The 26,519-nt window shown below is 38.3% G+C and overlaps 1 protein-coding gene across 4 annotated transcripts in view; it reads right to left on the minus strand.

Moving 5' to 3' along the window:
* CTNND2 (catenin delta 2) overlaps positions 1 to 26,519 on the minus strand; it is a 938,532-nt gene that overhangs the window by 589,783 nt on the left and 322,230 nt on the right. For all 4 annotated transcript variants that reach the window (XM_034959739.4, XM_034959737.3, XM_034959738.3 and 1 more), the window contains one exon: positions 8,405 to 8,517. In XM_034959739.4, coding sequence (XP_034815630.1) covers positions 8,405 to 8,517 — 113 coding nt within the window. The remainder of the gene's footprint in view (positions 1 to 8,404; positions 8,518 to 26,519) is intronic.

Below are 26,519 nucleotides of genomic sequence, written 5' to 3' on the forward strand. Positions count from 1 at the left end.
TAATATATTAACTGGAAATCAGCATCTTCTCTAAAATAAGTCTGACTTTTTTTGCATATGTGGAAAAGATTTTTAGCCTCTAGTTATAGAACTGTTGGCATTTGGGCTCATGAAATTTAGCTAATAAAGAGAATGGCCTTTGATAGTATTTATAACACGTATTCCTTTTGCCCCCTAATATCCAAAGTATGGCAGACTTTGTTGGAAACCTCTCTTTGCAAAAAGTTCAATAGTTCAAAGGTGGGAAGAAAAGAAAGCACTTCTTTATGTGGAGCAAGCAACTGTTAACATTTATTACGTTTTATCCTTTTAGGTGTAGCTAACAACATCAACATCTTGGGAATCTATATAATAAAAATGGTGGGGTTAAAGATGATTGCTTTATTTAGTTGTCCTTATTCTATAGTAAACCATCATTCCACTCCAGATTCAAATTCTACCACTTCTCAGAATCAAAGCTACAGATTAGCTTTTGAGTACGAATGCATGCATATATATATAAATATAGGGTATATATATTTATATATATATATTAAACTTTTGAAGGGAATAAATATTGTCACAGAATAAAATTTATTTTCTCTCAAAAACTTTAATAATTCAGCTTTTTGTAATATATATCTAACATGACCGATTACAAAGCATTGTATTACTTTTCTATCATGCATAACCAATCACCAACAGCAACGTTCACTGTTTCAGCTAACAGTTTTATAAGTTTTGTCAAGTCAGACTTGGCAGGCAAGTCAGACTTGTAAAACTCTGTTCGGAGTTTTACAAGGCTATCATCAAAATTTGTCCAGGGCTACTTTCTCTTCTGCAGGTTCTGGGGAATCATCCCCTTTCAAGTTCATGCAAGTTATTATCTGAATTCAATTCTTTGGGCCATCAGATCGAGGTTCTGGTTTTCTTGCAGGTTGTGAGTTCAGGATCCTCCTCAGCATGTAAATGCCATCTGCATTACTAGCCCACAAAGCCCCTCCATCTTCAAAGCCAGCACCAGATAATTTATCTTGTGTCAAAACTCTCTAGCTTCGAATTGAATTTTCTGAATTTTCCTTTGTCTCTGACCTCCAGACCCAGATTTAAAGGACTTGTGTGATTAGGTCACACCCACCCAGATAATCTACCTTTCTTAAAGTCAACCATGCTATATAAAATAACCTAATTAGGAGAGTGAGGCCCCTTCATATTTACATTCCTAGGATTATACAGTCTGCGAAAACCAAGTGATGATGGGATTCTTGCTGGACACCTTAGAATTCTGCCTACCTCAAGCAGCAACGAATTTTCTTCCACCTAATAATCCTTGGAACCATGTTGGGAATGAGGGAGTTATTGAAGAGACATACACATTTGGAATCTCTTGATAATCCAGGAGGGAATTAGCCTGGCGGAAAATTCCAAAGAACGGTTCATTTTCTTTAGGAAGGGCACAGGTTGCTGCCCATTGGCAAAAATATTAAGAGGTGATTTCCAAAAAAGACAGAGGAATTATTTCAATAATTAACAAAGAGGGAGGTGACTGAAATCCATAAATCTAGAAATCCATAGCGAAGTTGGTTAGTTTCAGAAACAATGTTTAATGGAAAATGGTAAAAATCTCAAGACTACATTTTGGAAATTTTCAGTCATCATTTAGTCAATCAATAAGCATTTACTGGGGAAAAGTTCCATGGCAGGTACCATCTTGGTGCAGGGGATACAGGAAAGAACACATCAAGGTCATGTACAGAAAGGGCTCACAGTCAAGGGAAAGAGACATTTACCTAAATGCAGATAATGGTAATACTTTGGCTCTGAGAAACATGTGTGTGTGTGTGTGTGTGTGTGTGTGTGTGTGTGTGACACAAGGTCTCACTCTGTTGCCCAGGCTGGAGTGCAGTGGCACAATCTTAGCTCATGGCAGCCTTGACCTCTCCGACTTAAGTGATCTTCCCAACTTAGCCTCCAGCATAGCTGGAACTACAGGAGAGCATCACCACTCAAGGCTAATTTTTTGTATTTTTTTTTGTAGAGATGGAGTTTCACCATGTTGCCCAGGCTAGTCTCGCACTCCTGGGCTGAAACAATCCACCTGCTTTGGTCTCCCAAAGTGTTGGGATTACAGGCGTAAGCCACTGGCCTGTGAGAATACATTGGTAGGTATACACAGGTGCTGGGTGGGGCCCAGGTTGTCAGGATCAGGGTCAACCTATAGCTTTGAGTGGAAGAACATGGAGTTTGGAACCTGTGACTGAGGTCTCGATCTCAGCTATGCACTTACTGTCTATGTGGCATTGTGAAGATATTTAACATCTAAGCCTGTTTCCTCATCTATATGACGTGAGAATACTTACCTTGCAAGTGGTCGTGTAGACTAAGTAGGTAACACGTAATTGGGAGCTGTTAGGTTCTACACTAGCACCACTACCACCCCCTTTTCTGGCTACCAAATGTGTATTTGGTTTGGGCATCATTGTGCAAAACCATTGCAGAGGAGTCTGGAATTTACAAGATCCCCCAGGGTATGGCTGGCCAAGTGAGGCCCTCTGGGAAACATTTTTCATATATTTTCATATATCATTAATTATAGAATTAATATACTATATACTTTTATATTTGTATGTGTATATATTTATACACATATGTGGGTGGGATTGTGGAAGACAGACAGATAGGATATAAGTCCCTTCCCTCCTTTCCAGTTCTACATGCTCACAAGTGAGATTGTGGTGCCTAACAACCATCAGGTGAATGCTTGGGAATCAGAGACGTTTACTTAGGATCATGGCACCATTGAGACATCTAAAGAAAAGAACCCTGTCTACCTTCAGGCTTCATGTTAACTAAGGCTAAGACAATAAATGTTTCCACTGCTCTACTCAATTTTAGTCCAATATTCTATGCTCTCCACTTATACCACATAAAATGAATTTAGCACAACACTTTAAACTGTGATCCCTTCAATAGTAAAATGGTTGTTGTTCTATCTTCTATACCTAGGTCTTACCTGGAGGATTCACAAGGGTCAGAGCACCCCAAGTCTCCATGCTATGATATCTTGCCTGCTTGCCCAGCCTTCTGAGACCCTTCTCCCCAGCTCCTGAGATCCTTCTCCCCATTGGAGCCTTCCAGGAGTAGCTGGAGGGTGCACAAGGGCATGATGCATATAATCAGAACTGCCACCTGCTTCTCTGCCGCTTGCTGTTGTCACCATCTTTCTCCTTCAGTGGGGGCTGTGGCTCTGCTGTCCTTGGGCTACAGTCCACATCCTCACTGCTGGACAATTGACAAGTAAAGCTCCTTCCCTCTATGGCCTTCTGACGCCCAGTGCCAGCTCTGCTAGAGAAGTTACCTCAGCAAAGCCCTGAGACTACTAGTGACCTGGCTGCAGAGGCCATCTGCAGGGATGGTCACCCTCATGCTGTGTCTGATTCCCCTGCCCCTTGCAGCCTCCACCTGCTTTGTTCAATGCGGCCCACATTGCCAGACTCCTCCACGTCCTTGCAAGGATCCATTCTTCCTGCCTTGCTCTGCTGTGGCTTCCTAATTGACGAAGTGGAGACGTTGACGACACTTAACTGAAAGGGTTACCATAAGCATGAAATGAGGCAACATGTACAATTCTTCAAAGAGTACTAGCCCTCAGGAAATACTCAGGAACTGCTGGCCTCACTCTTTATAATTGCTATTATTGTCATAAATCATCATCATTTTCATCAGCATAAGTCTTCTAAGAGTTATGTGTCATTTAGGAGCAGTCCATAGATAGATCTAACTGTTGGTCACACTCCTCATAATTGTTGCTATTGTCATAAATTACCCTGATCGTCAATCACAAATCTTTCCAGAGTCAAGTCCCCTTTAGGAGATGTTCATAAGAGTGGTCCAACTGTGATTTGAATTCCACTTCTCCACCATTATGTTACTGATGCCTATGGAAGTCAAGGAATATGTATAGGTACCTATTTAGGTGCCCTTAAATTTTCATCAACACTTGGAGAAATCCCCACCCATTCTTTGACTGAAGGTTAAAATATTCTATGGTAGGGCACTTATGGTAAAGTCAATGGAGTGTTAGCCCCAACCCTTCTCCAACACTTTGTGAAGTTACAACCACTGCCAACAGTCCAGTGAGCAGAACAGAACAGAGAAACAGTCCAGTCTGTGCTGATCGAGAAGACATTCAGAAGGACATGAGCTCTGAGCTGGGTCACTAGGTCCATAGGCAGAGGTAACCATGCTAAAGAGGGAGGATATTCTAGGAAGAAAGCATCATAGGCTCTGAGATGAGAAATCATCATGCATTCATAGAACTGCAGAAGTGGGGAAGGATCCTTCACAGACATGGTTCTGGTTTATGTATCCTGCAGATCTATCTCACGCCATGTAGAGGATGGACTTGGGCTGAATACAGACAGAGGGATGAGTCTGAATGCTGTTATAGGGTTAACGGAGAGTATGACAAGGGCAGGTACTCAGGCAGGTCTCCAGGCAGGAGCCTCAACCTGGACGAGGACTGGATGGCTCATTAAGCTGCCGGATAACACCTCATTGACAGGCCTACAGCCTCAGGAATGGGCCTTGGGCTGGGCATGAGCCAGATCATTGTACTGGCCAGAGGTTAGGGCTGGCTACTACCAAGAGGGACTTGATTATCATCTTAAATAAAGCAGGACTTGATCATGACCCTTCATAAAAAAGCATCATCTGTATAGTGTTCCTGCCTCAGGTCTGCATAGTTCTTGGGAATCATGAAGAAAATATGAAACCAAAATCTCTATTTGTGGGAAAGATGAAGAATCCAACAGCTTTTTGATCTGAAAATAGGTTCTGGGTGAGGAAAGCCAAGACAGAAATGAGATAAGGTACAAAGTAAACCTTTAGCTCTAATAAAAAGCACCAATAACTTCTTTCCAGATGACTCAGAACCCTTAGACAATCACTAAATAGTCTGAATTCTGGAAACTATGATTTGCATTTGGATGTTTAGGAAAGTCTGTGAAGAGATTAAGAGAACACAATGTTCCCATTTGCAGGGAGTTATAACCTACAGAGGTAGATGCAGAAGCTGATCTGCTGCAACAATAAAGATCTCCAGATTGCTTGTCCCCCAAATTCCTAGCATCCTCCTGTACTATTGGATGGACTGTTAGGAAGTTGACTTGTATTACAAATGCATACTGATAATTTTTTTTTAAAGTTGAAATGTTGATGTGACTACCTGAAAAGAGATCTTTGGCTGGGTGCAGTGGCTCATGCCAGTAGTCCCAGCACTTTGTGGGGTCAAGGCAGGCAGATCACTTGAGGTCAGGAGTTCGAGACCAGCCTGGCCAACATGGTGAAACCCTGTCTCTACCTAAAATATTTTTTAAAATTAGCTGAGTGTTATGGTGCACATCTGTAATCCCAGCTACTCAGGAGGCTGAGGCAGGAGAATCCCTTGAACCCAGGAGGGGGAGGCTGCAGTGAGCCGAGATCGTGCCACAGTTGCACTCCAGCCTGGGTGACAGAGCAAGACTCCATCTCAAAAAAAAAAGAGAAAGATCTTGGGAATCAGATAGGTGCAATTCCTACCACCATTAAAGTCAGAGTAAAACTGAAGTATATTTATTAGTCATTTCTACCTCTTATATACAAATATGTCTGGCAGTTGTGACTTGATTTTGTTTCTTTTCTCCTAAGAAACTCTTTTACTCACTCGCTAGTATCATTAAGAGGTATGAATCAACATCGAAATTACCAGACTTTTAAAATAGCCCTCTTTTTTTAAAAAAAAGTTGACGTTCTATTTTTGTTTAAATATCCCTTTTGATGTGCTAACTAGGTTAGTCTATCACCTTTAATGAAAACTTGAATTTCTAAAGGTGCATTTCTGAAGCCAAGAAAACAAGTAGGTTATGACAAACAAATAAACAGTGGAAGTGATGCTATATGCATCAACTGTTCTCCAGAGAAGTATCAATAAATTGCTTGTAGTTATACAAATGCAGATTCATACATTAGAGATTTCCAAAATACAAAATAATTAAGCTTGATGAAGACTGGTATTACATATGGCAAAGGGAAATAATTAGGCAGTGTCATCTTCACTCAACACTATTATTTAGTACAGATTTAAGACAGATTTATTGATTATATATCATAAGCTGTGAGCTAGACATACAAGACACAGTGTAAAGAACCAAAAGTTGTCATGGTATCATTTTTCTGTCTACCTTGGAATTAACTGATGTATTTTATTCAAGACACTTTGGATGAAATAAATGAAATCAACTTGAGATGAATCAAATCAAATGAGGAAAGAGGACAGGTTTTAAGAAGGCATCAGGTAATGTCATGAATGCAGCATACATGAAACATACATTAGGCAGCCAGTCCTAATGAAAACTATACTGCTCTCACTGACTTTCAGGGCCATATGGCTTCTCTGTTTTGGGAGGCTCACTGTTACCACAGAGTCCTCCACTAGCACACAAGCCACTATGGCCACCATTGCCAAGCACCCACTATTGTATGTCACAGATTTTGGCTTGCTTATTTCATATCCTCCAGAGTAAGAGCCCAGATACTCACAGTCTGGTCAGGTCCATTTACAATACAACCAGGAATTGGAAATTGATTCACAGGTTACTAAACAGTTCCCTAGACCCATTCCTATCAGGGGCTGGAGTTGCATGAAACCAGGTAAAAGGTATACAACATGGGAAAATGTCACACAGAAATATCAGGAACATGAACTGAAAAGGTAAACAGACCAATAGTGAAACAAGAGGCTTCAAAGCCAACTCGACGTCAAGTCAATGGTGCATATGGACCTATAAAATCTGGCAGGCTTAGCTTTTCAAGTGTTCAGCTTTAACAGGAAGCTCTTCATATATATAAAATTAGATGGAGTAAAGCAAAAAATACACTTAAAATTATTATTTTTCTCTCTCCCTAAATTCACCACCTTCAATTAGTCCAACTTATAAAACCAACTTCAAGTGAATACAGTTTACTTTTTGTTTTCATTATCCATCCTGCTTTGGTTAATCTGGATGTTTAGGCAAGTCTGTGATGAGTTTAATACACCATGATGTACTTATTTGCAGCAACATATACATTTGGATGCAGAAGCAGATGCTTTCACATATCCTAAATAAGGTTTTATAATGGAAAATAATATTCCATCCATGTGGTTAACCCCGCTTAACAACAGAGAGTGCAGTGTTTTCTATTTAAAGAAAAAAAAAAACACTAAGCAATGTTAAAAAGTTTAACAGCATGTGACTCCAATATGAAATGCTGCAATTACAAAGTTATACTCTTACAAATATAAAGTATTTTGGAGCAATGAATACAAAGACATTTTTATTCTTTTGTGGCAGCAGGTAGCTAAGAGTCGACCAAACTCATGTCCCTGCTTCTGCAGAGTGGCTGCTGACCCCAGGACCCTGCCCCACTTCCATCGACGAGAGGTCATGTGACTGAAATTCACTAATGAACTCTGAGTGCAGCGATGCAATTGATGATGCAATTCAGGATGGAGCCATAGGGGATGGCAAGGTCATCAAGTTAGAAAGAGGGCGTGAGTCACTATATGGAGAAGAAGTAGGCTTAGTTGGCTACCTTAGAGAGAAACAAACGACTATTGTGTTAAGTTCACTGCAGTGTTGGAGTTTATTTGCCATAGCAGCCTTGGTTTTCTCCCTAAAAATGTAGCAGAGTGCCAAAAACACACCACCTAACAAGAGCGTTTTTGAGAAACGGAAGTTAAGCCTTATGTCTCTTTCACACACACATGCACACATACACTTACATTTTCATATACGAAAGCCTGGTTCTAAGGAGGATAATTTTATTTTGTGGTCAAGTGGCTAAAAAGTTATAGGCTTTAAAATATATATATTTCATAATCTCAAACTAATCACTAATTGAATAATCATTTATGTTTATGAATGAGGAAATGTTTTTACACATGGGGAACTGCACGTGTGGTTGATCTTCAAGGGGCAATTTCATAACTTAGCATTATGTATTAGCAAAAACAATACTGGTTCCACCAGAATGTTCTCACTTTTATTTCAGGAACCTGGAGCTCTGGATCATTTACAAAAAAAAAAAAAAGTCCCAAACTCGGAGACTGTGACTTGGCATCTCCTGATTTCCAGCAAGCTGGCTGAATGCAAAGCCTTCCTTTGTGTAAAATTACGTGTAATTTGCATTCAGGGCAGGCATTAATTTTGTTAAAAGAGTTTCAAATACAAATCAGGACATTTTGGACACCTTTTGAACATCTTAAATCAGGTCAGTTACAATTTCTTTCCAACGTTTGACTGAATGTTCCAATTCCACCACCGGGTTGGAAAGAAGAGAAACATCACGATTTACTTGCAGAGGCAACTCAAAGAACAGACAATGAACAGAGCGGCGCTAGTACCTCATGCTGCTCATGCTGCCAGTCTCGGATCCGAGCTTGCATCGCTCCAGCTGGCTGGCTACGATCTGCCGTTCAGCCTCCAGCTCTCGGGTCAGCCTTTCAAACTGTAATTCCTGAAAGAAACCCACCAACAAGATCAATTCAATCATCTACATGACAGGTGAAATTCAGACCAAAATGATAAGACGGCTGAGGGAGAAAAATATGATTTTCCAAGATGTCAAATTTGAGAAATGTGCAATAAAACTAGGATTCGAAGGTTAGACAGGCTTGTGGCCCACTGGCCATGCAACTTTGAATAAGTTAATTCATGTAAGTATCAGTTTCATCATTTGTAAAACAGACTTAAATACTTATTTAATAAGATGGATATGAGGATTAAAGGAGATACTGTCATGAAAAATTATCCTGTGCTATCTTTGGCAGACGGTCAGCACCCAACAGGTACCGATACTCCTGATACCACAAGTATAGCATTTAATGAGAAAAAAGTTCAGTTTTTAATTATCTTTTGGAGTTTTGTGTTTATTCCCTACTGGCCTTCTGGCCAACTCTATAGTGTATACTGCTTTCTTCATATTACTTATATATTGTAGATTGAAGAAACTAATGCTTTATAACCCACACTCTTCATAACTTTGCATTCCAGCAGAATGACAATGATACCAATTCTACACAGCCTCATTACTAAGTACATAACCTTTGAGATATTTGATATATCGCCTTAAAAACAGACAATTGAACCAATGAAAAATGCTTCTACAAAACTGCCTCAAATCCACTGTTGAAAACTTTAATGAATGATTCAATCAGAACTTCAAAAATCTCAGCTGTTCCAACAACAGGATTTTGTACCATATTTTACTACTGATATTTTCTTTTCTCATACACTTAAGTTTTTTAAAAAATGAAAATAACCAGAGCAAATCATGTATTTTAATAAGGAATGGCAGGGAAAGTTTTTACAATGTCACATTTAATACCTTTTAAAAAATAAATTATCTAAACAGTTATGTTTTGGGGATAAGAAACAAGAATGTTTTCTCATACTGAAAAATAGCTCAGGAGTCAGTTTTGGAGAATTTAAACTCAGAAGGTTGCAGGGATATATCTTTCCAGAAAATAAGATTTTACTTGCTACCCCAGGACACTCTTGCATGAGGTCTTTAAAAAGTAGAATCTGGTGTGTCCCCTATATACATTAAAAATATCCTGGCTCTTTTCCATAGGTGCACATTTTAATATTGACATTATTTTGGGAAACGAAGTAAAAGACACTTTGTAAATGAGAGCTTACTTTTCCCTTTAAGGTGCTGAAACTGAGGGAACATTTTGTTTTTTAACCTCAAACTTTTATTCTTACGTATTCTGAAGGGCATCAAAGTATTATAAGTAAGAAATTAATAAGATCTCGGCTGAATGTATTTTATGCATCTAACTTCTTCTCTCTTAAAGTCCTACTGCTTTTTTTTCTTTCTGGAAATTCCTTTTCATAATATCCAACTTCTAGAAGATTTTTTCACTTCTAGACTTCTTAACGTATTGCATCTTAAATCTCTCTGTGAAACAGGAAACTCACCCATACTTTTAAGTTGATAACACCTTTAAAAACATAATACTTGAAGACCATACAGAACTCCTCACATGTCGATGGAAATTCATTCTTTGTAGCATCTAAAGTACTTTGATTTGCTGCCCACTTTCCTGTGTTACCGAAGTTCAATATGGTGAAACAGTGCAGTATTTGGAGTCAGAATTCATCAACCAGGGGCCTCCGCTAGGACGGATGTTGCTCTTGGTCATCCCCGCTTCAGGTGGTGACTTCTCCATGGTTTTACCTCTCGTCAGTCTCACAGGAGGGGTGACAATGGGAGATGACTTTCTCGTTTGCAAGCTTCCTTCCCAGCACGCAGTCAGATTTTCCAAGACTCTTCATCCATTCATGTAGATGTGTATTTTCATCCGGCTTTATTTTCCCTCCCTCTGAAAGAACAACCTTAGAGTTGTTATTATGGTGCAGTTCTTTGGGTAAAGAAGTCTTCCAGCTTGACAGACCTTAAAAAGGTATATATGTGGTTCTCATTTTGGAAGACGTTTTTGCTCTATCATCCTCTTGTTTGCACTGTTTCTAACAACACCACCACCGCAAAATACAGTTACCCTTAAATTTATTTCTCTAAGTCTATAGTGTTTATTTTGTATTTTTTTATTTATTTATTTTTATTGAGATGGAGTCTCGCTCTGTCGTCCAGGTTGGAGTGCAGTGGCACGATCTCTGCTCAGTATATAGTGTTTCTTTTTAATTTTTCTCTGCTTTTAAGATTTTCTCTTTACCAGAAGCACTGGGCAATTTGATGATTATGTTGCCTGGTGTAGTTTTCTTCATGTTTCTTATGCCTGGGTTATTGAGCTTGGATATCTGGCTTTATAGATTCCAGCATATCTGAACATTTTAGGCCATTATTTCTTTATGAATTGTTTTTCTGTTCTCCATTATTTCCTTTCCTTCAATGACTCCAATTAAGTGCATTTTAGGCCACTTGGAATTGTCCCACAGTTCATGGATTCTCTTGCAATTCATTTTTTTTTCCTTTTGTGTTTAATTTAGGTAGTTTCTATTGGTGTCTTCAAGTTAACTAAGCTTTACTTCTGCAATGCTTAACTTACCATTTATCCCATCCAGTGTATTTTTATATCAGACATTGATGAATCAAACAGCTCTAAAAATTTCATTTGGGTCTTTTTTGTATCATTCATGACTTTATTTAACTTTTTGCACATGTTGATTATACCTATATTAATTATCCTTTTTGTTAATTCTAACATCTGTGCTAGTTTCAGCTGATTGACTTTTTTCTCCTCAATCTGGGTCACATCTTCTGCTCCTCTAGACATGTAATCATCTTTCAACACAGACATTTTCATTTTACTTCTTGGGTTCTGGATAGGTTTGTATTCCTATAATTGTCTTCAGCTCTTTTATGAAGCACATTAAGTTATGTGAAAGCAATTTGATACTTTTGAGCCTTGCTTTTTAGATTTGTTAGGGGGAGCAGAACAGCACGTAGTCTAGGGCTAATCATCCTGCCCTACGAAAGCAAGACACTTCTGAGCCCCAACTCAATGCCCCATGGACTACGGGTTCTCCCAGCTTGGCTGGTGGGTGCTGGCAAACATTCCCACCTCTGTGTGAGTACCAGGCACAATTTCCTCACATCCTTTCAGATGGTTCTTTCCCTGGTCTCTGCTAGTTTCCTTACATACATGGGCTGCTAAGTTGTTTGCTGGATATGAGAAAGGGCACCTTGCCTTTCTGATATTTGGACCCATGAACTCCCTGGACTCTCAGCACTGTCTTAACTACTCAGACCCTGCTAGGCTTCCTCCTTTCTGCACTGCTGTGTGGAAACTCTCTCAAGGCAATCATTTCCTACCTTAACCCAAGCCAAGGGTCTATGGCTTACAGGGAAAACTGGGCCTTGCCACACCACTGAGGCTAGGATCTGTCAAGATGTAACCACCCTGAACTGGAATGGTATTCTCTTTGGAGTTGATAACTGAGCTTGTGAATGGAAACAAGAAGAGCTAGAATGGAGGTTCTCTAACTTGGAAAGACTGACTGATTTTTCAACTGAGGATTAATTTTTCTCCTTGGTATAGACATTCTTGTGGCCCTGACACAGCATTTTCACAAGAATGGATGAGATTCTTTTGCACTGGAGGACACTTAAACCGTGGGGTAACTGGAAAGATGACATTATCCATCTCTAACACAGTTTGGGGTTTGAGGGAGGACAGACCTCTCAGGAATGAATAAGCTGCTGAGTTTCTTGGAAAATTTGAGATGAGACGGCATTCAAGAGAGGGATGTTGCTAATGAGGGCAGGTGAGTATACAAGAAGTTAACTGGAAAATTAGAACTATGTGAATATATTTACTGAAACTTGTAATTCTGGTTATAAGTAAATATGTAGTACTAAATTAATTCAGCAAAAGTGAGACTGTCAGGAAAGAAGAAATATCTCTAAAGATTATCTAGATTTGCAGAATAGAAGAAACAATAGAAGCCAAGATAATAAATAGAAGAGTAATTCCGGGGTAAAGGATCACTAGTATGGCCTTCTCCTGGGTAATTCTGGTGGAGATGTGGTGATGTAAATCAGGCTGCATAAAATGTAATACAGAGACTGCCCAGAGACATTAAGATTTCATGGGAATTTAGAGTACCTGGTGGTTTAGAGAGGACACCCAATGGTAAAAGAAGTTATAAGAAAAAGCAGAGCAGTGTTAGAAAGCCTAAATCTCCCCACTATGTGGAAATCAACTTATGTAAGAGATCATAAATATTCATAAAAGTATTGGAGATATGACGCAAAAGTTCATTAAAATGTACAAAGAACCAGATTTAAATGGTTTCATCCTAGCATAGCGCATTATTGAGCCATATAATACATTAGGATTATTATAAGAAAAATTATCAAACATTTTATAACTTTTCCTAAACAGCCTAAATTAATGATTTATTTGGTTTAATTAAATGGAGTTTATGAAATGTTTTTAAGTAGATAAAAGCATGTAAAGTCTCTTGGGGGGACTTAGCTAACTTAGTAGGAAAACTGAAATCAGAAAACTCATCGCCATAGTTTCATTACTTCCTTCAATAAATATGTTACTTAACTTTGTGGTATAGCATTAGTTGGGACGGTATCATCCAGATTTAAGGAAGTATAAAAATGGACAATTGTTAAGTCTTAACAATATTGAGGCTTCTTCATTTCTATGGTCTAAATGCCTGTGTCTCCATCCCCTGCCCAAGATTCACATGTTGAAATGCTATCCCTCAAGATGAGGGTATTAGGAGTTAGGGCCTTTGGGAGGTGACTAGATGAACCAGGAAGTGGGCCCTCACCAGACACCAAATCTGCCTGCACCATGATCTTGTGTTTCCCAGTCTCCAGAACTGTAAGAAATGTTTCAGCTATTTATAAGCAATGCAATTTATGGTATTTGGTTATAGCAACCTAAACAGCCTAAGACAAGATGCACATACTATTTTTTGCATAGTTTCATTTCCATTCACATACAACATTTTGTTTTCCCTAAGTTAAGAACTTGGAGTTTTTTGTTCCTTTGCTCAGTTGTCTATGGACTTATCAAACCCGAAACTCCTCCAATTTGTATAAAACTTCTCTTCACACAAACATATGAAATAATATGTCAATATCAACTACTGAAGAAATCTCTCCTGGAGTTTTTGACCTGCTCCAATCTGGCCTGGCTGCCTTCTTTGCACAGCTGTCTTCTGGGATCTCTCTCCATCTTCAGGCGGGAGATTTCCTTTGTCCCTCTCTTCCGTGGATTCCTGTCTCCTCTATGAGTTGTCTTCTTCATTCTCCTACTTTATTTCCTTTTCTGGTAGAAAATGTCTTTCCAGATAGACAGAGATAGAATGAATGAGAGGTATTATGTTCTGACACTTTGCACATCTTTATATGTTTTTATTCTACTCTCACACTTAGTGAATAATAGGACTTAGTAAAGAAATAGAGAATTCTAGGTTGGAAATCATTTTCCTTCAGGGTTTTGAGACAGTGATTTTTTGCTTCATTATCTTCTACTCTCCAATGTTGCTGTTGAGAAGTGTGAAAACTTTCAGAGGTTTTCTTTTCTTTTTTCTTTTTTTTTATGAAATCTGCTTTCACTTTCTCTCAGAAAACATGTTGTATGTGGTGACATATCTTGATATACCTCTATTTTTAGACATGTTTGCTGGATATTTTGTGATCTATTTATTTAGGGATCTTTCAATCAAAAACCTATTGTTTATTCTAAGCAATTCTTTTGAAAATTTTTAATGCTTTTCTCCTCTTTTTTTAACATTACTTTTGTTTTTTCTTCAACTCTCATTATTCAGATGCTAAAATCTAGTCCTCAAGGTTTCTTCCTTTAGTCTTCTTCTCTTGTATTATTCTGTTTCTTTATCTTCTGTTTTACTTTCTGAAAAGTTTTATCAATTTAATCATGTAAGTCTCTAATGAATAATTCATTGCTATTATTATGCTTTTAATTTCTCGGAGCTAGTTTTTATTCTCTGAATATTTCTTTTAATTTGCATCTGGCATTTATTCTATGGATGTAAAATCATCTCTCTTCTTTCTCCACAGTATTAATGTGGTCATGTTTGTTTTCTTCTCTCTGCGTAGTTCCTATTTTATGATTTTTCTGTTTGTTTTAAATATGTATTTTTGAAGGTATCTCAACTTCCCTGGCAGTCTGCTCATATGTGACTGTTGGGGTGAAAGAGCTGACACTTGTATGAGCGCCAGCATGAGTGAGGCTTGTTAGCTGTGCCTTCCAGGAGAACCACTGTGTGCAGAACATCATGCAGAATCCCCTGAAAAGGCTCTTCCTAGCTGCAGCTTTGTGCATAAACATTTGCCTGCTCTTTTTCCGCAAAGCTGAACAAGGTTGAGGAGGGGTGGGTCTCAAAATTTAGCAAGTAAAACTGTATTCAATACCTCACTTTTAACAGTTTTTCTTGTGGTCCCTGCGTCAAGAGAATTAATTTCACCCCTTCCAGAGAAAAAGCCTCTAGTTTTTGGCATGGTGGGGTAGGGGATTTGGAGATCTAGCTGATATCTAAATGAGTGTTCAGCCAATCTCTGGAGCTTACCACTATACTTCATGCCCCATGCACCCACACCCCGCACCTTCGAGAGATTTTCCTGTGTAAATTGGTCTACGATTTAACTCACCCCCCTGCTTAGAACTCCATTCCCTTGGGTATAATAAGTCATTTCCCACTTTGTCCATCTACCTTCTTTCATCCATTCTAAGTCACACATTTTTCACACTTTAGTATCTCTGGGTTTACCAGCTCATGAATTGGGATGACTTGCATTTGAGAGTGTGTGACTCTTTATTGGAAGTACTGTTGCTTTCTTCACAGTGCTTTAAGTAACCCTAAAAATTGATGGCCTCTCAAACTTGATGAAATATGGTTCTTTATTTACCCACTCTCTATGTTTAGGGGGTTATAACCCCTTTTAAAAGTCTTACTGCCATTTTGGCAAGGAAGCAGGGGTTAACACAAGGGTTCAATGCATCTTCTTTATTTGGCAGTCAGATCATCTTTTAAAATAACTTGGCAAGCTCAGGGCAAAGAAGGACAGGTCAGAGCAGGAGTGAATCTAAAACGTCCCAGGTCTTTGTGACATCTGCTGAACCCCTGAGCTGGAATATTCTAGTGGCATAAGTTGGTCCCTCTGCTCTCCTTCTAAGCATAACCATATCCCACACCAAGACGCTGATCATGTTCCTGTTTAGAAAGATTTAAAGAATGTCTGAAGTCCCATACTTCAAGTTTCGGTCAACTTTCCTGCTGTGTCCTCTATTTCTGAAATTTGGGTTCATACCTAGTTCTATTTTGAGCAAATCCCTGGGTCAATAATACAGAGAGAAATCCTTCTCTAGGCCTGGGCCTTTACAGAAGCATTTTGTTGACTACTCAACCTTCCTGGGGAGGATGTTCTGCCTCTCCACACCTGTTCCTGCTGGTGGCTCCACTGGATGGTAGGTTGGGCCTGTTAGATGACATCCTCCTGATACATCCTTCTGCTCCACTTCAACTTCTTCCCTCCTCCTTTCCTACGACTGACCACTAGCTAATATACCCACTGGCTCCTGACAGAGTCTCAGCAAATTATCTATTTCCCCCAGTGGCCCGCTATAGTCCCCATGTTTCATTCACTATCCCTATGTCTGGCCCATCCTGTCTATAGATGAGACCTGGTTCTCAGATGCACAAATGCCACCATGATCGAGTTGGCTGCATGTAAAATAAGAGAATGAAACAGCAATTCTGTATTTCTTCTGCAGCTAAGATTGAATGGTTTTATGGAGTCTGACTTAGTGACAATGTTTGCAATAATACAGCAAAATAACCGCTCAAGTGCTCTGAAGTATTTAATTAGAAAGCAGATTTCGGTCATTATCATTGTCTAGACTTTTTCCTTAGATGTTCTACCTGGGAGAGGATCAAGGTACAGAACTGTGGTTTCTCTGTCCTAGTTTCCCACTCTGTAGGTGAGTTCTTGCCGCCTGGTGTCTCTCTTCTCTGCACTGACCAACAATTAATACCATTGAGTATGCCTGGGTGATCTTTTTTCTTACATCACTTTTAATTCCCATTTCGCATGAACGACTTGACTCTACAGCCACGTCTCTTGGCAATGTTAATTTTACCCCACTGAAACATGTTGCCAAGCCAAGTTTGAAGGGGAAGTGGCACAAATGACAGGGCAATAATTGGAAGCCTACAGCAGAGTGTCCAACAAATCTGGACAGAACAAGCCATGATGTCAAGATGGAATGGAACAAATCAATGTCAACTGTAAAGCCGTGTACACCTCATTGGTGAGTCAGAAACTGTGGCAAAGAGCTGTCTGTGAAAGTTTACAAAACTGACAGATTAATGTTTTCAACAACGACAGTGTCATCCTGGGTTACCCAGCAAGGCAGCAGATGACAGGAATCAGAACTTGGAAATGGAATCATAAGCACCTTTCCAGAACACATTCAATAAAATAAAAATATAACGAAACACCTCTTTCTCTCCAACTCCTTCATTCTGCAGTGTTCCATCTGCTTTTGCTCTGCCATTTTCTCTTGCCAAATGCCTTGTTAGCCAAATAAAGCATGTTTAATACAGTTTATTTAATTCACTAGATGACAGGACTCCATGAAATTAACAAAGGCTACATTTCTTGGTATTTGAAGATGATGTATAATTCCATTATGCTTAAAAAATTAGTAGCAATATTATATGGGTGACTCTAAACTCTATCACAGTAATCTCTAGAACTGTTTAAAATGCCTGGTCCATTCCCCGAGAACTGAAGACACAAATGTGGAGGCAACAGAGCCCAGCATGTGCATTCTGAAAATGTTCCATTAGTGATTATTATGCTCATATCTGCTTGGGGATGACTATTCTACTTATGATAACAGCACATAATGGCAGTTAATATTTTAAGCAATTACTTATCATGTACCTTATTCTGCTAAGTGCTTCACATGTATTAACTTATTTATTCCAATGTTGACTCAATAAGGTAGGCATTTGATTGTCGGGGACATCTCAGACTTAGAGATGTTAAGTAGCTTCCCAAAGATTAGCTGGAACTGTAACAAGAAGTCTAACCCACACTAACAGTTCAGAAACCCATTGCTTCCAAGCTCTAGGAATATTTATTTCCACTGTTTTAATGAAGGCTATATAATCAGGAACAATACAGCAAAAATAATAGCACAAATTTCTTTAATGAGGAAGAACTATAGCTCATCATTTCACACTCTCTTTTATTTTAGTTTTCCTCGCCTGCCTGGAAATAAAATATTAGAATTATTATGTCCAACCACAGAAAGAATTATACTTATTGTACTGTTCAAGTTCACACTACAACTGAAATAATTCCTTCAAATAATGGCCCTTAACTTTTAAGAGGAGCACTGCCAAACTCAGATATACCAAACAAGGGCAATGAAGACAGAGAGGGGGTGTACACCAACATCTTTGCCTGTACTTATATCACAATAGAGAAAGCAGCCTTTCTATATTTAAAGGGTGAAAGACAAAGTACCAGAATCCTAGCCTCAGCCAAAATCGATGACTTGCATTTCCTCAAATGAACTTTGCATGTGTTCAATCTGCATTTATTCACTCATTGCTCCAAATATCCATTTCCTCTTCTCTATCCTTTCCTTGTTCCTCAAGTCTAGCAAAAATGCCTTTGCCTTTCAATTTTACAGTGATGAATCACATTACTTCATTTAATTGCCATCTGTTCTATATATATGTACATTTCTGACCTCACCCTCAATCTCAGCACCTGAGAAGAATTGTTCACCACTCTCATAGCACTAACAACGCTTTCCTGAATTCTGTTATTTACATTCCTGTCTCCTCTCCTGGACCATATATGCCTTGATGACAGGCACTATGCTTTTGCATTATCACCTTCTTCTCATCTACCATAGAGTGCTCTCAGTACATGAGGAATAGATGGATGAGTGGATGGATGCCTTACTTGACCTCAACAAATAATGTTTGCATCCATATGAGAAAATGTGCAATAGCGAAGAGCAAACTCAAACTATCGATCTGGGAAAATCTAAAATATGACATTAAATCACTTTTATAGCACTTCCAATGCAGAATTTCTGTTCAATGATCTTTTTCCATGAATTGCTCACTCGCTCTACCTCTCTCTCCCCTCTACTCTCTGTGTCATCATTGTACATCCTTTGTATAACTAACCCATTTTAGGAATAATTTTTTTCAGAACAGAAATATTTGAGTGACAAAGTATGATGTTTATCCTTTCGTACTCAATGCTCTTTGTTGAAATTTAAATAGCTAAATATCCATATCAATGGAATAATTATACATGCTCTTATCACCAAACATCATGTACTTGACTTGACCTGGTAAGAGCATTTTACTTTGTTGGTCTCCTGTTCCTTCCCGCACAAACTCTTCTGATGGTTTCTGACACACCATCTCCTGCTTTCTTTCCCACCTCTTTTGCTGACCCTCTCATTTTCCTCTGTGGCTGTCTCTTCCTCTCTTAAGCCACCATTCTCCTTGTGATTCTTACACTTTCTCTGAACAAGCTCATCCATTCCGAAAGCCTCAATGACTAGTTCTTGGTGTTTATCCACTGACATTCATTCCCAAAACCAAGAGGTTCACATCCAAAACCAAAATCAACCAAATCCTACAAACCTACTCCCACTTCTTCATTTTCCTATCTCACAGAACGACAGCATCATTTGCCCAAGTTGCCTGATCCACAGATTTGCAAATCTTTCTAGACTCTGTCCTCTCCAGACATACATAACAAATCATCTTTAATCTGCCGAGTGATGCACTAATACCACTCCAGTTTTGGCCACAAGTATCTCTTGTCCAGATTCCTAAACTCAGTATCCTAATTAATCTCTTGCCCTGTTCATACTTGCTTTCAATCTGTTTTTCAAAATACAGCCAAAATTTTTCATGAAAAATAACAAATGTGATTATGTTACGCATTTATTTAGAATATTTTAGTGAATCCTAATTTCCAAAGGATAAAAATTAATTTTTCTTAACATATTAATCATATAAAATATAGTTAGATATAATTATATACAATTAAGATTAAATAATTATATATAAATATATATAATTTTAAAAGGTTACTTATTACAGTACAGTTATATTAGAAGATGACAGCATCTTCAAAGTTATGCTCCATTTATTGGCCACCAAGAAACGCATGTAAAACTTTTCAGAGTGAGGAAGAACACTGTTCTGACTTTTCAGAAAAGCATCAGTAGATACTTGATTTCTATCAACCTAGCTGCAAAGCTCTCTGTCCAAATTGTGAAATCTACATTAAAAAAAATAAACTCAGTCATAAAACTGACACTTTCAGATATTTTTATCCTACATCATTACATGGCAGAATAATCCATTTTCTCATCATTTACCTCCTTCCTAGCAGAACAGTCTGTTTTCTCATCATTTGCCTTCTTCCTAACGTAAAACATTCTAATGAATTTCAGAGTGCAGTAGCTCTTTGAGAGTTGAATGTCTGTCAGTATTTCAAGACTAGGAATAGTTTCCAGTCTCTTTGGTGGCTGGAGAATTCCCAGTGAGTTACCTAATTTGACCACTGGAAATCAAAATTTGCCCCCAACAATATGGTGGTACTGCTGCTGAATTTCTGTTAAATACCCACAATGTCAGAGTTTTCTAGTATATATATGAAATACCAAGAGAGCGCCATCTTCTCACTAACAATGACCACAGGGGTGTATTGAGTCTTTCGCACTTTGCCTGGCAGCTAATCAAAAGTTCCAATTATTTTTGACTTATCATTATGTTTTATTTCAAGGCAAGAATGACATTATCTTCTTCATCGAAATCTCTAGTATATTATCACATATTAGGTATCAAATCAACATTTATGGAATAAATAAGTAAAACAGCAGTAGGGCAACAGATGCTTATGTGGAAAGCATTCTGCAAGGTGCTGAATGACGCAGTCAGGGAAGATATGAGCATAAAATTAATTCAGGTGTGGATCCTGTTGACAGTTCTAAGTCTAGTAAAATAGTTGAAATCAACACATCATTAAATAGAATGCAAAGTAATGCTAAATTGTAATGAGATGCAAATGAATTTCAAAGATGACTTTCCCTTAGAAAAGATGGAAGGGTGTGGGGAGAAGGAGGGCAACGTCACATGCAGGAACTAGTATTTGAGACGGACAATGGGAGATTATTATTTGACCATGTGAAAGGGATGTCATTCCAGGCTCAAAGAACAACAGGGATTTAAGCACAGACCTTGACAAGTACTGAATGTGTGTGGTTGTGTTTCAGAGAGCAATTAGATTCCATCTTATTGGAGTTTAGGGGCAAATTTACCATCAGGCAAATTACATTGGAAGTTTGACATAAGTAAAAGGTTGATATTCAACAATGATCCTAATTTTCTTCGTTTACTGAATTTGATGCAACACCTCATCTATTTCCATACTCCAAATAAGAAACCCTTTGAAATTTTATGGAACTCATGTGTTTCACTGACAAGAAAATAGTTAATAAAATTTAACTATGTTTTTGACATTTGAGGGTCAATAGTGTAAACATGGATCTTGCACTATATTGCACTGCAAGGATGTTAGTTTGCCAGTCCCTAAATGTCCCTGTCAACTGTAGAGCTTTTTCGTAATTAGGCAAACACAATAAAGTCCACTGGGGCTATGGACACCAGTAGATATGGGTTCTTACACCCAAAAAAATAGTCTCAGTTTCTTCTGCTTCATTTATGTTGACATTTTTTTCACCCATTCCGTGTGTTATTTTTCACAGCTCCTGCTCCTCATTGCCTCCAGAGTGAATTTTAATTGCTGCTGTCACATCCACTGTTGATTGAGGGGACTGAGGTTACCATAGGGCTGACATCAGGTAAGAGGGAGTTATTATTAAAATTGTACCCTAACGTAATAGCATAATAGTTTTATTATTTGTACAATAACAGCCATATTGTTACTCTAATTATTTTATCTTCACAATGACCCAATGATTGATTTAGGGTATAAACTATAATCCATTTATGTAAAGAGTAGTGAACTGGGCCAGGCGCAGTGGCTCATGTCTGTAATCCTAGCACTTTGGGAGACTGAGAAGGGCAGATCACGAGGTCAGGAGTTCGAGACCAGCCAGGTCAGAATGGTGAAACCCCATCTCTACTAAAAATACCAAAATTAGCCAGGCACGGTGGCACGCACCTGTAGTACCAGCTTCTTGGGAGGCTGAGGCAGGAAAATCGCTTGAACTCGGGAGGCGGAGGTTGCAGTGAGCTGAGATCATGCCACTGCACTCCAGCCTGGGCGACAGAGCGAGACTCCATCACAAATACATGAATGAATATATATATATATATATATATATATATATATATATATATATATATGTAGAGTAGTGAACTGGCAATCACACAGGTAAAGTGAACTGGCAGTCAGAGAGGTTAAGCGAATAAATCAGGATCACTCAGTTAGTGGGATAGCAGAGGCAATACAGAGATAGCTGGCCCATTGGTATTTCCTATTCTTGATAAGGTATGTAATATATGTATGCATGTCAACGCTTTTGTTTCATCTGAGAAATATATTTCCCTGCTGCTTAGGAAGTAATATATTCAAAACATGAACATTCTTATATTAACTTGTTTAAACCTATGTGGGACAACAGGATTGATTTTACTGTTCATTTCTTACAATACCGCGCATTCAATTAAATACTCTCTTTACTAAAGCAGCTTAATGATTTGAACATTTCAGTGTGATCCGTTCTCAGATCAACTTCAAAAGACTGAATTTAAACCTATCTTCAAGCTGTGAAGGTTTTAGTTCCTTTCCTTTTTTTTTTTTTTTTTTTAACTTTTTAAAATTCCTCTGCTGGGAACGAATTAAGTACAGCCTAGCAAAGGATAGATCCATATTTGCATCCTGCTAATCAAACAAGAACTTGTAAGAATGTAGCAGTGATAAATGTACCACCGTTGAAATCATTTGTATAAGTTGGAGCAAAATGAACTGTGACCAACAGATTCCTTCCACAGCCATCACCCGTCTACATTGCTCCAATGTGCGGAAGTGTCTTAATGGATGTACATTATCAAGTTTGCAGGCTTATTTTCAGTCATAAAGAATAGTGTACCAGATGCTCTTGGTACACTGAATTTGCCACACCATAGACAAGCTAATATCATTATGTGAGACCACAGGGGAAAAAATAAAAGATTCACATTTAATCCATATTAACTACCAGGAGACCCATCAAGGCAGTTGGGCTGGCTCATGATACAGCAGCTTCTAGCAAATTAGCAGCCCATAACAACTTAGTTATAATGAGCTGCAAGATCTTACACCATAAGCTCAACTCCATTAAACCGAATTCAAGTACATGAATTCATGTACAAAGTATAACCTTAACATCTGTCTGTGCTTAGCCAATATTTTGTTTATGCCTTTTTAGGAACAACCAAATTATCTTTGTGTCCCCTGAAACTAGGGACTGTAATTTCCATCAACTGCAGTTTTACCTGATAGAGAGGGCTGGACTGATCACCACTGGCCTCCCCGGCTGCGGCGTCCAGCAGCAAGTTATGCATCATCCCGGCAGCTGTTCCCTACATATTGGGCCAATTTTTTCCCAAACAATTTTCCCTTGCTATTCAAGTGGGGAAAGCAATAGTCTCCTCAGAAATTAAACAGTCAACAAAGCATGCATATCTAATAAATACTGTAGACCTTGTATTTACTTAAGCCCAATGAGTTAAATCCTATCCTACTCTACTCAACATGGAGAACATGTTTTAATAAACTTAAGCCATTTTTATTTCTCAAAAAGCAATGTCCTCCTTCTTTTCCCATAGTGGACTGACTACTCTTTAGGGACTCAGGAAATACTATCACCATTATTATAACTGTTATTTCTGTTTTACAGATGGGGAAATAGAGAGATAGACTACCCATGGTTAACCAGTTGCTAAGTGAGGAAACAGATATTCAGTATATAATTTAAGGTATTTTCCATGGAGTTTTATGTAAAGAATGAATACATATTTATGGGAATAATCTAACTTTCTTATTATTTTCTGTCTTACATAACAAGTGTACATTATTCACTTGGGCAGTGTTTTCAAAATTCACATCTTACCTGCAGAAACCTTAGCATGCAGAAAAATGGGTACTGCATATATTGTTATGTCTTTTGTAGAGTTTTACATATCCAAATCTGATCTAGTTCTAATCAATCTAAATGCAACGTCTTAAAGTCTCATAGAATTTTATATGTGGATGGGATCTAGAAAGTCATTTAGTTCATCATCCTTCTCCTTCAAGCGTCAGCCTTTCCAGCAGTTTCTCAATGAAAGTTGACAACAAAAGCAGTTCAAACCCCAATGCATACCATTCCATGGAAGGATAGCTCTGGTAATCAAATTCATAGTATGGTTTCTTATAAAAATAAAATGATTCTACCTTCTGTTCTACTTCTGGCTTCTAATTTACCAAAGCATGAGACTGACTTTTTCACTGACACAGTAGACTTTGAAAAACCATTTGAAAAATCTTCTCTTCTGTAATTCAAACAGGGGTAGTTTAGAGGTTTCATCATTGTTTTTAGAAGCCCCCTTCTCCTCCTCTGCCCACACCTTTGCATTGCCCTCTTGTTTTCCATGGCCTCTTCCACAACTCAAAACACCCAACAGTTTATATATGATTTCACATATGGTCTAAAGGTATCACTTTTCTTACAACTTTAAAATTAAACTTCCAATAATATAACTTAAGGTTACAGTAGCTTTCTTCCCATTATGAAATAGCTGCTTTATAGGAAACCTGAATTCAACTATAATTTTTTTTTTTCCTGAACCCCTGTCAAACCAGACTTACCTACACTACAGACTCTTCAGATGATAACTTTGAACCTGCAGACAAGGTGGGACATGCATCCCAAATTTTTATTTTTTATCTTATATTTTTCAGCGTTTTATGTTCTTCTTGGAACAGAATTCTGTATCAAACATATGCATATTTTCTTAGCCCTGTGTAACCTGCAAATTCTATAGCTTGCTATGAAGATATTAGTCCAAGTCTTTGATTATAGTTTTGAATAGAAAGTACAGAGCTCAATGATTTGCCACAGACTCTTTTTCAGGTTGATGGTGATCCATTAAACAGCGTATCCAAAGGGATATATAAACATATGTCTACTATATGTCATCAACATACACAGATCAGCAAACACCTTGGATTGTTTTCCAGCCCCTAGATGGATTGCACTGTGATGTCAACGTTATCTTATTGGCTCCCTATCTGCAGAATCACTGGTGGTGATGGACTCCTTTGCAAACCAAGAGCAATCATTCAAAATTATAAAACTGTCATCTTTGGTTGACCCCCAACTCCAGTAATAATCAAGACAGGACAAGGATAAATGTCTAAGCTTCATAAATTACCTATTTCGCATATCTCAGGTTTCAAATTTGATTGTTAACTTCCTTACAATATGCTCAGTGATGCAGCTTAGCTAGTAGGGGCAGCAGTTGCCTCTGAAGTGGGGTATGGGAAGGGGAAGGGACGGTTTGAACTTATGTTTAAATGTACTGTTCTTTGCTTTAGGTTTTATTATATTTTTATATCATAAATGTTAGTACAGTAGTATTTGTATCATGTATAAATAAATGAGCATAAAATGGATGTTCTTACTCAGAAGACTTTTACTGACCAAGGACTGAGATTAACAAAGGATGGAGACCAGTGGATGAGACACCCACACAGAATAGGCCACAGAATGAAGTGAGCCCATTTCTGCTCATCTGGTCTGCATTACAGCTACAGTATACCCTAACCTGGCACTGGGAAGCCCCTGTATGAGAGACAATAAATTCCTACTCATTTGGAAGGGATCATAGAATTGAAGCTTTTAATTTTGCAGTTATGGAAACTGAAGTGGAGAGAGATTAACTGACTAAAATGAGCAGCTTTAAAGCCCATTTGGGACATTCCAGGGAAAAGAAAATGAAATGAAATAAAGTTCACATCAGAGTGGGACCTGATTCTATTCCATTGTTCTTTCTCAAAATATATTGCCCCAGTTAGGAAATAAACAAACCAAAAACCAAAACAAAGAAAGAAAAGAAAAACAAGGAAATGGAGAACGACAGTCACTGAACTACACCTTTTGGCACCACATAAATGCTGGCAGATGTTCTGGTGAGAGCATCAAGCACAGTGAAGTAACAGCAGTGCATTCCCTGTGCCGAATATTCACCTTGTAACTTAAATTCCGTCAGCATTCAGCCTTCAAAAATTGTGACTATCCACCTTTTCTAAAATAACACCAACACATCATCAAAAAATAAAGGTTTACATATAGAAATATTCAGTCCTAATCTTGCTCCAGTAAAATATTCTTCTACAGATGGAAGAGGAAGACACCACACACTTCATAGACAGCATCATATGGAGCCTGGACCACAGTGATAAGAAGGTTGCCACTGTTACTCTGAGAAAGTTATATTAAAAACACATGCATCTTTTCTTAGACTCATACAATTAGAATGCGTCGGTGCTAGCACAGAAAACAGCCTCTGACCACCAATCTCATATTATTTCCTCTACACTACAATGAAGGGGCCTATTTCATACCTGGTTAAATACACTAAGAATTTTGGATCTCATGAAAACTCACGTTTTCTCAAAGTTTCTCAAAGACATGAATGCTATTTTTAAGCAAGGCTGATAAAGTTTTTCTGGCTTCCTTCTAAAAATGAATGCAAACAGTAAGCTCTTACATAAAATTGACAGGGATAGACTCACTTGCCCTCCTTAGGATGGGCGTAGCCTCTATGCAGCCACAATGCAACTGAGTCAGGAAGCTGCATTTATAACAGTTGCCCTGGGAATTCTGACACCAGTAGTTCACATGGTATCCACCATCATCCTGAGCTCCATGCTGATCAGTGGCTCAAAAAGTTTCTTGTAAGGGAAAAGTG

The sequence above is a fragment of the Pan paniscus genome, chromosome 4 (genome assembly GCF_029289425.2).
Source record: "Pan paniscus chromosome 4, NHGRI_mPanPan1-v2.0_pri, whole genome shotgun sequence".
Classification (NCBI taxonomy): domain Eukaryota; kingdom Metazoa; phylum Chordata; class Mammalia; order Primates; family Hominidae; genus Pan; species Pan paniscus.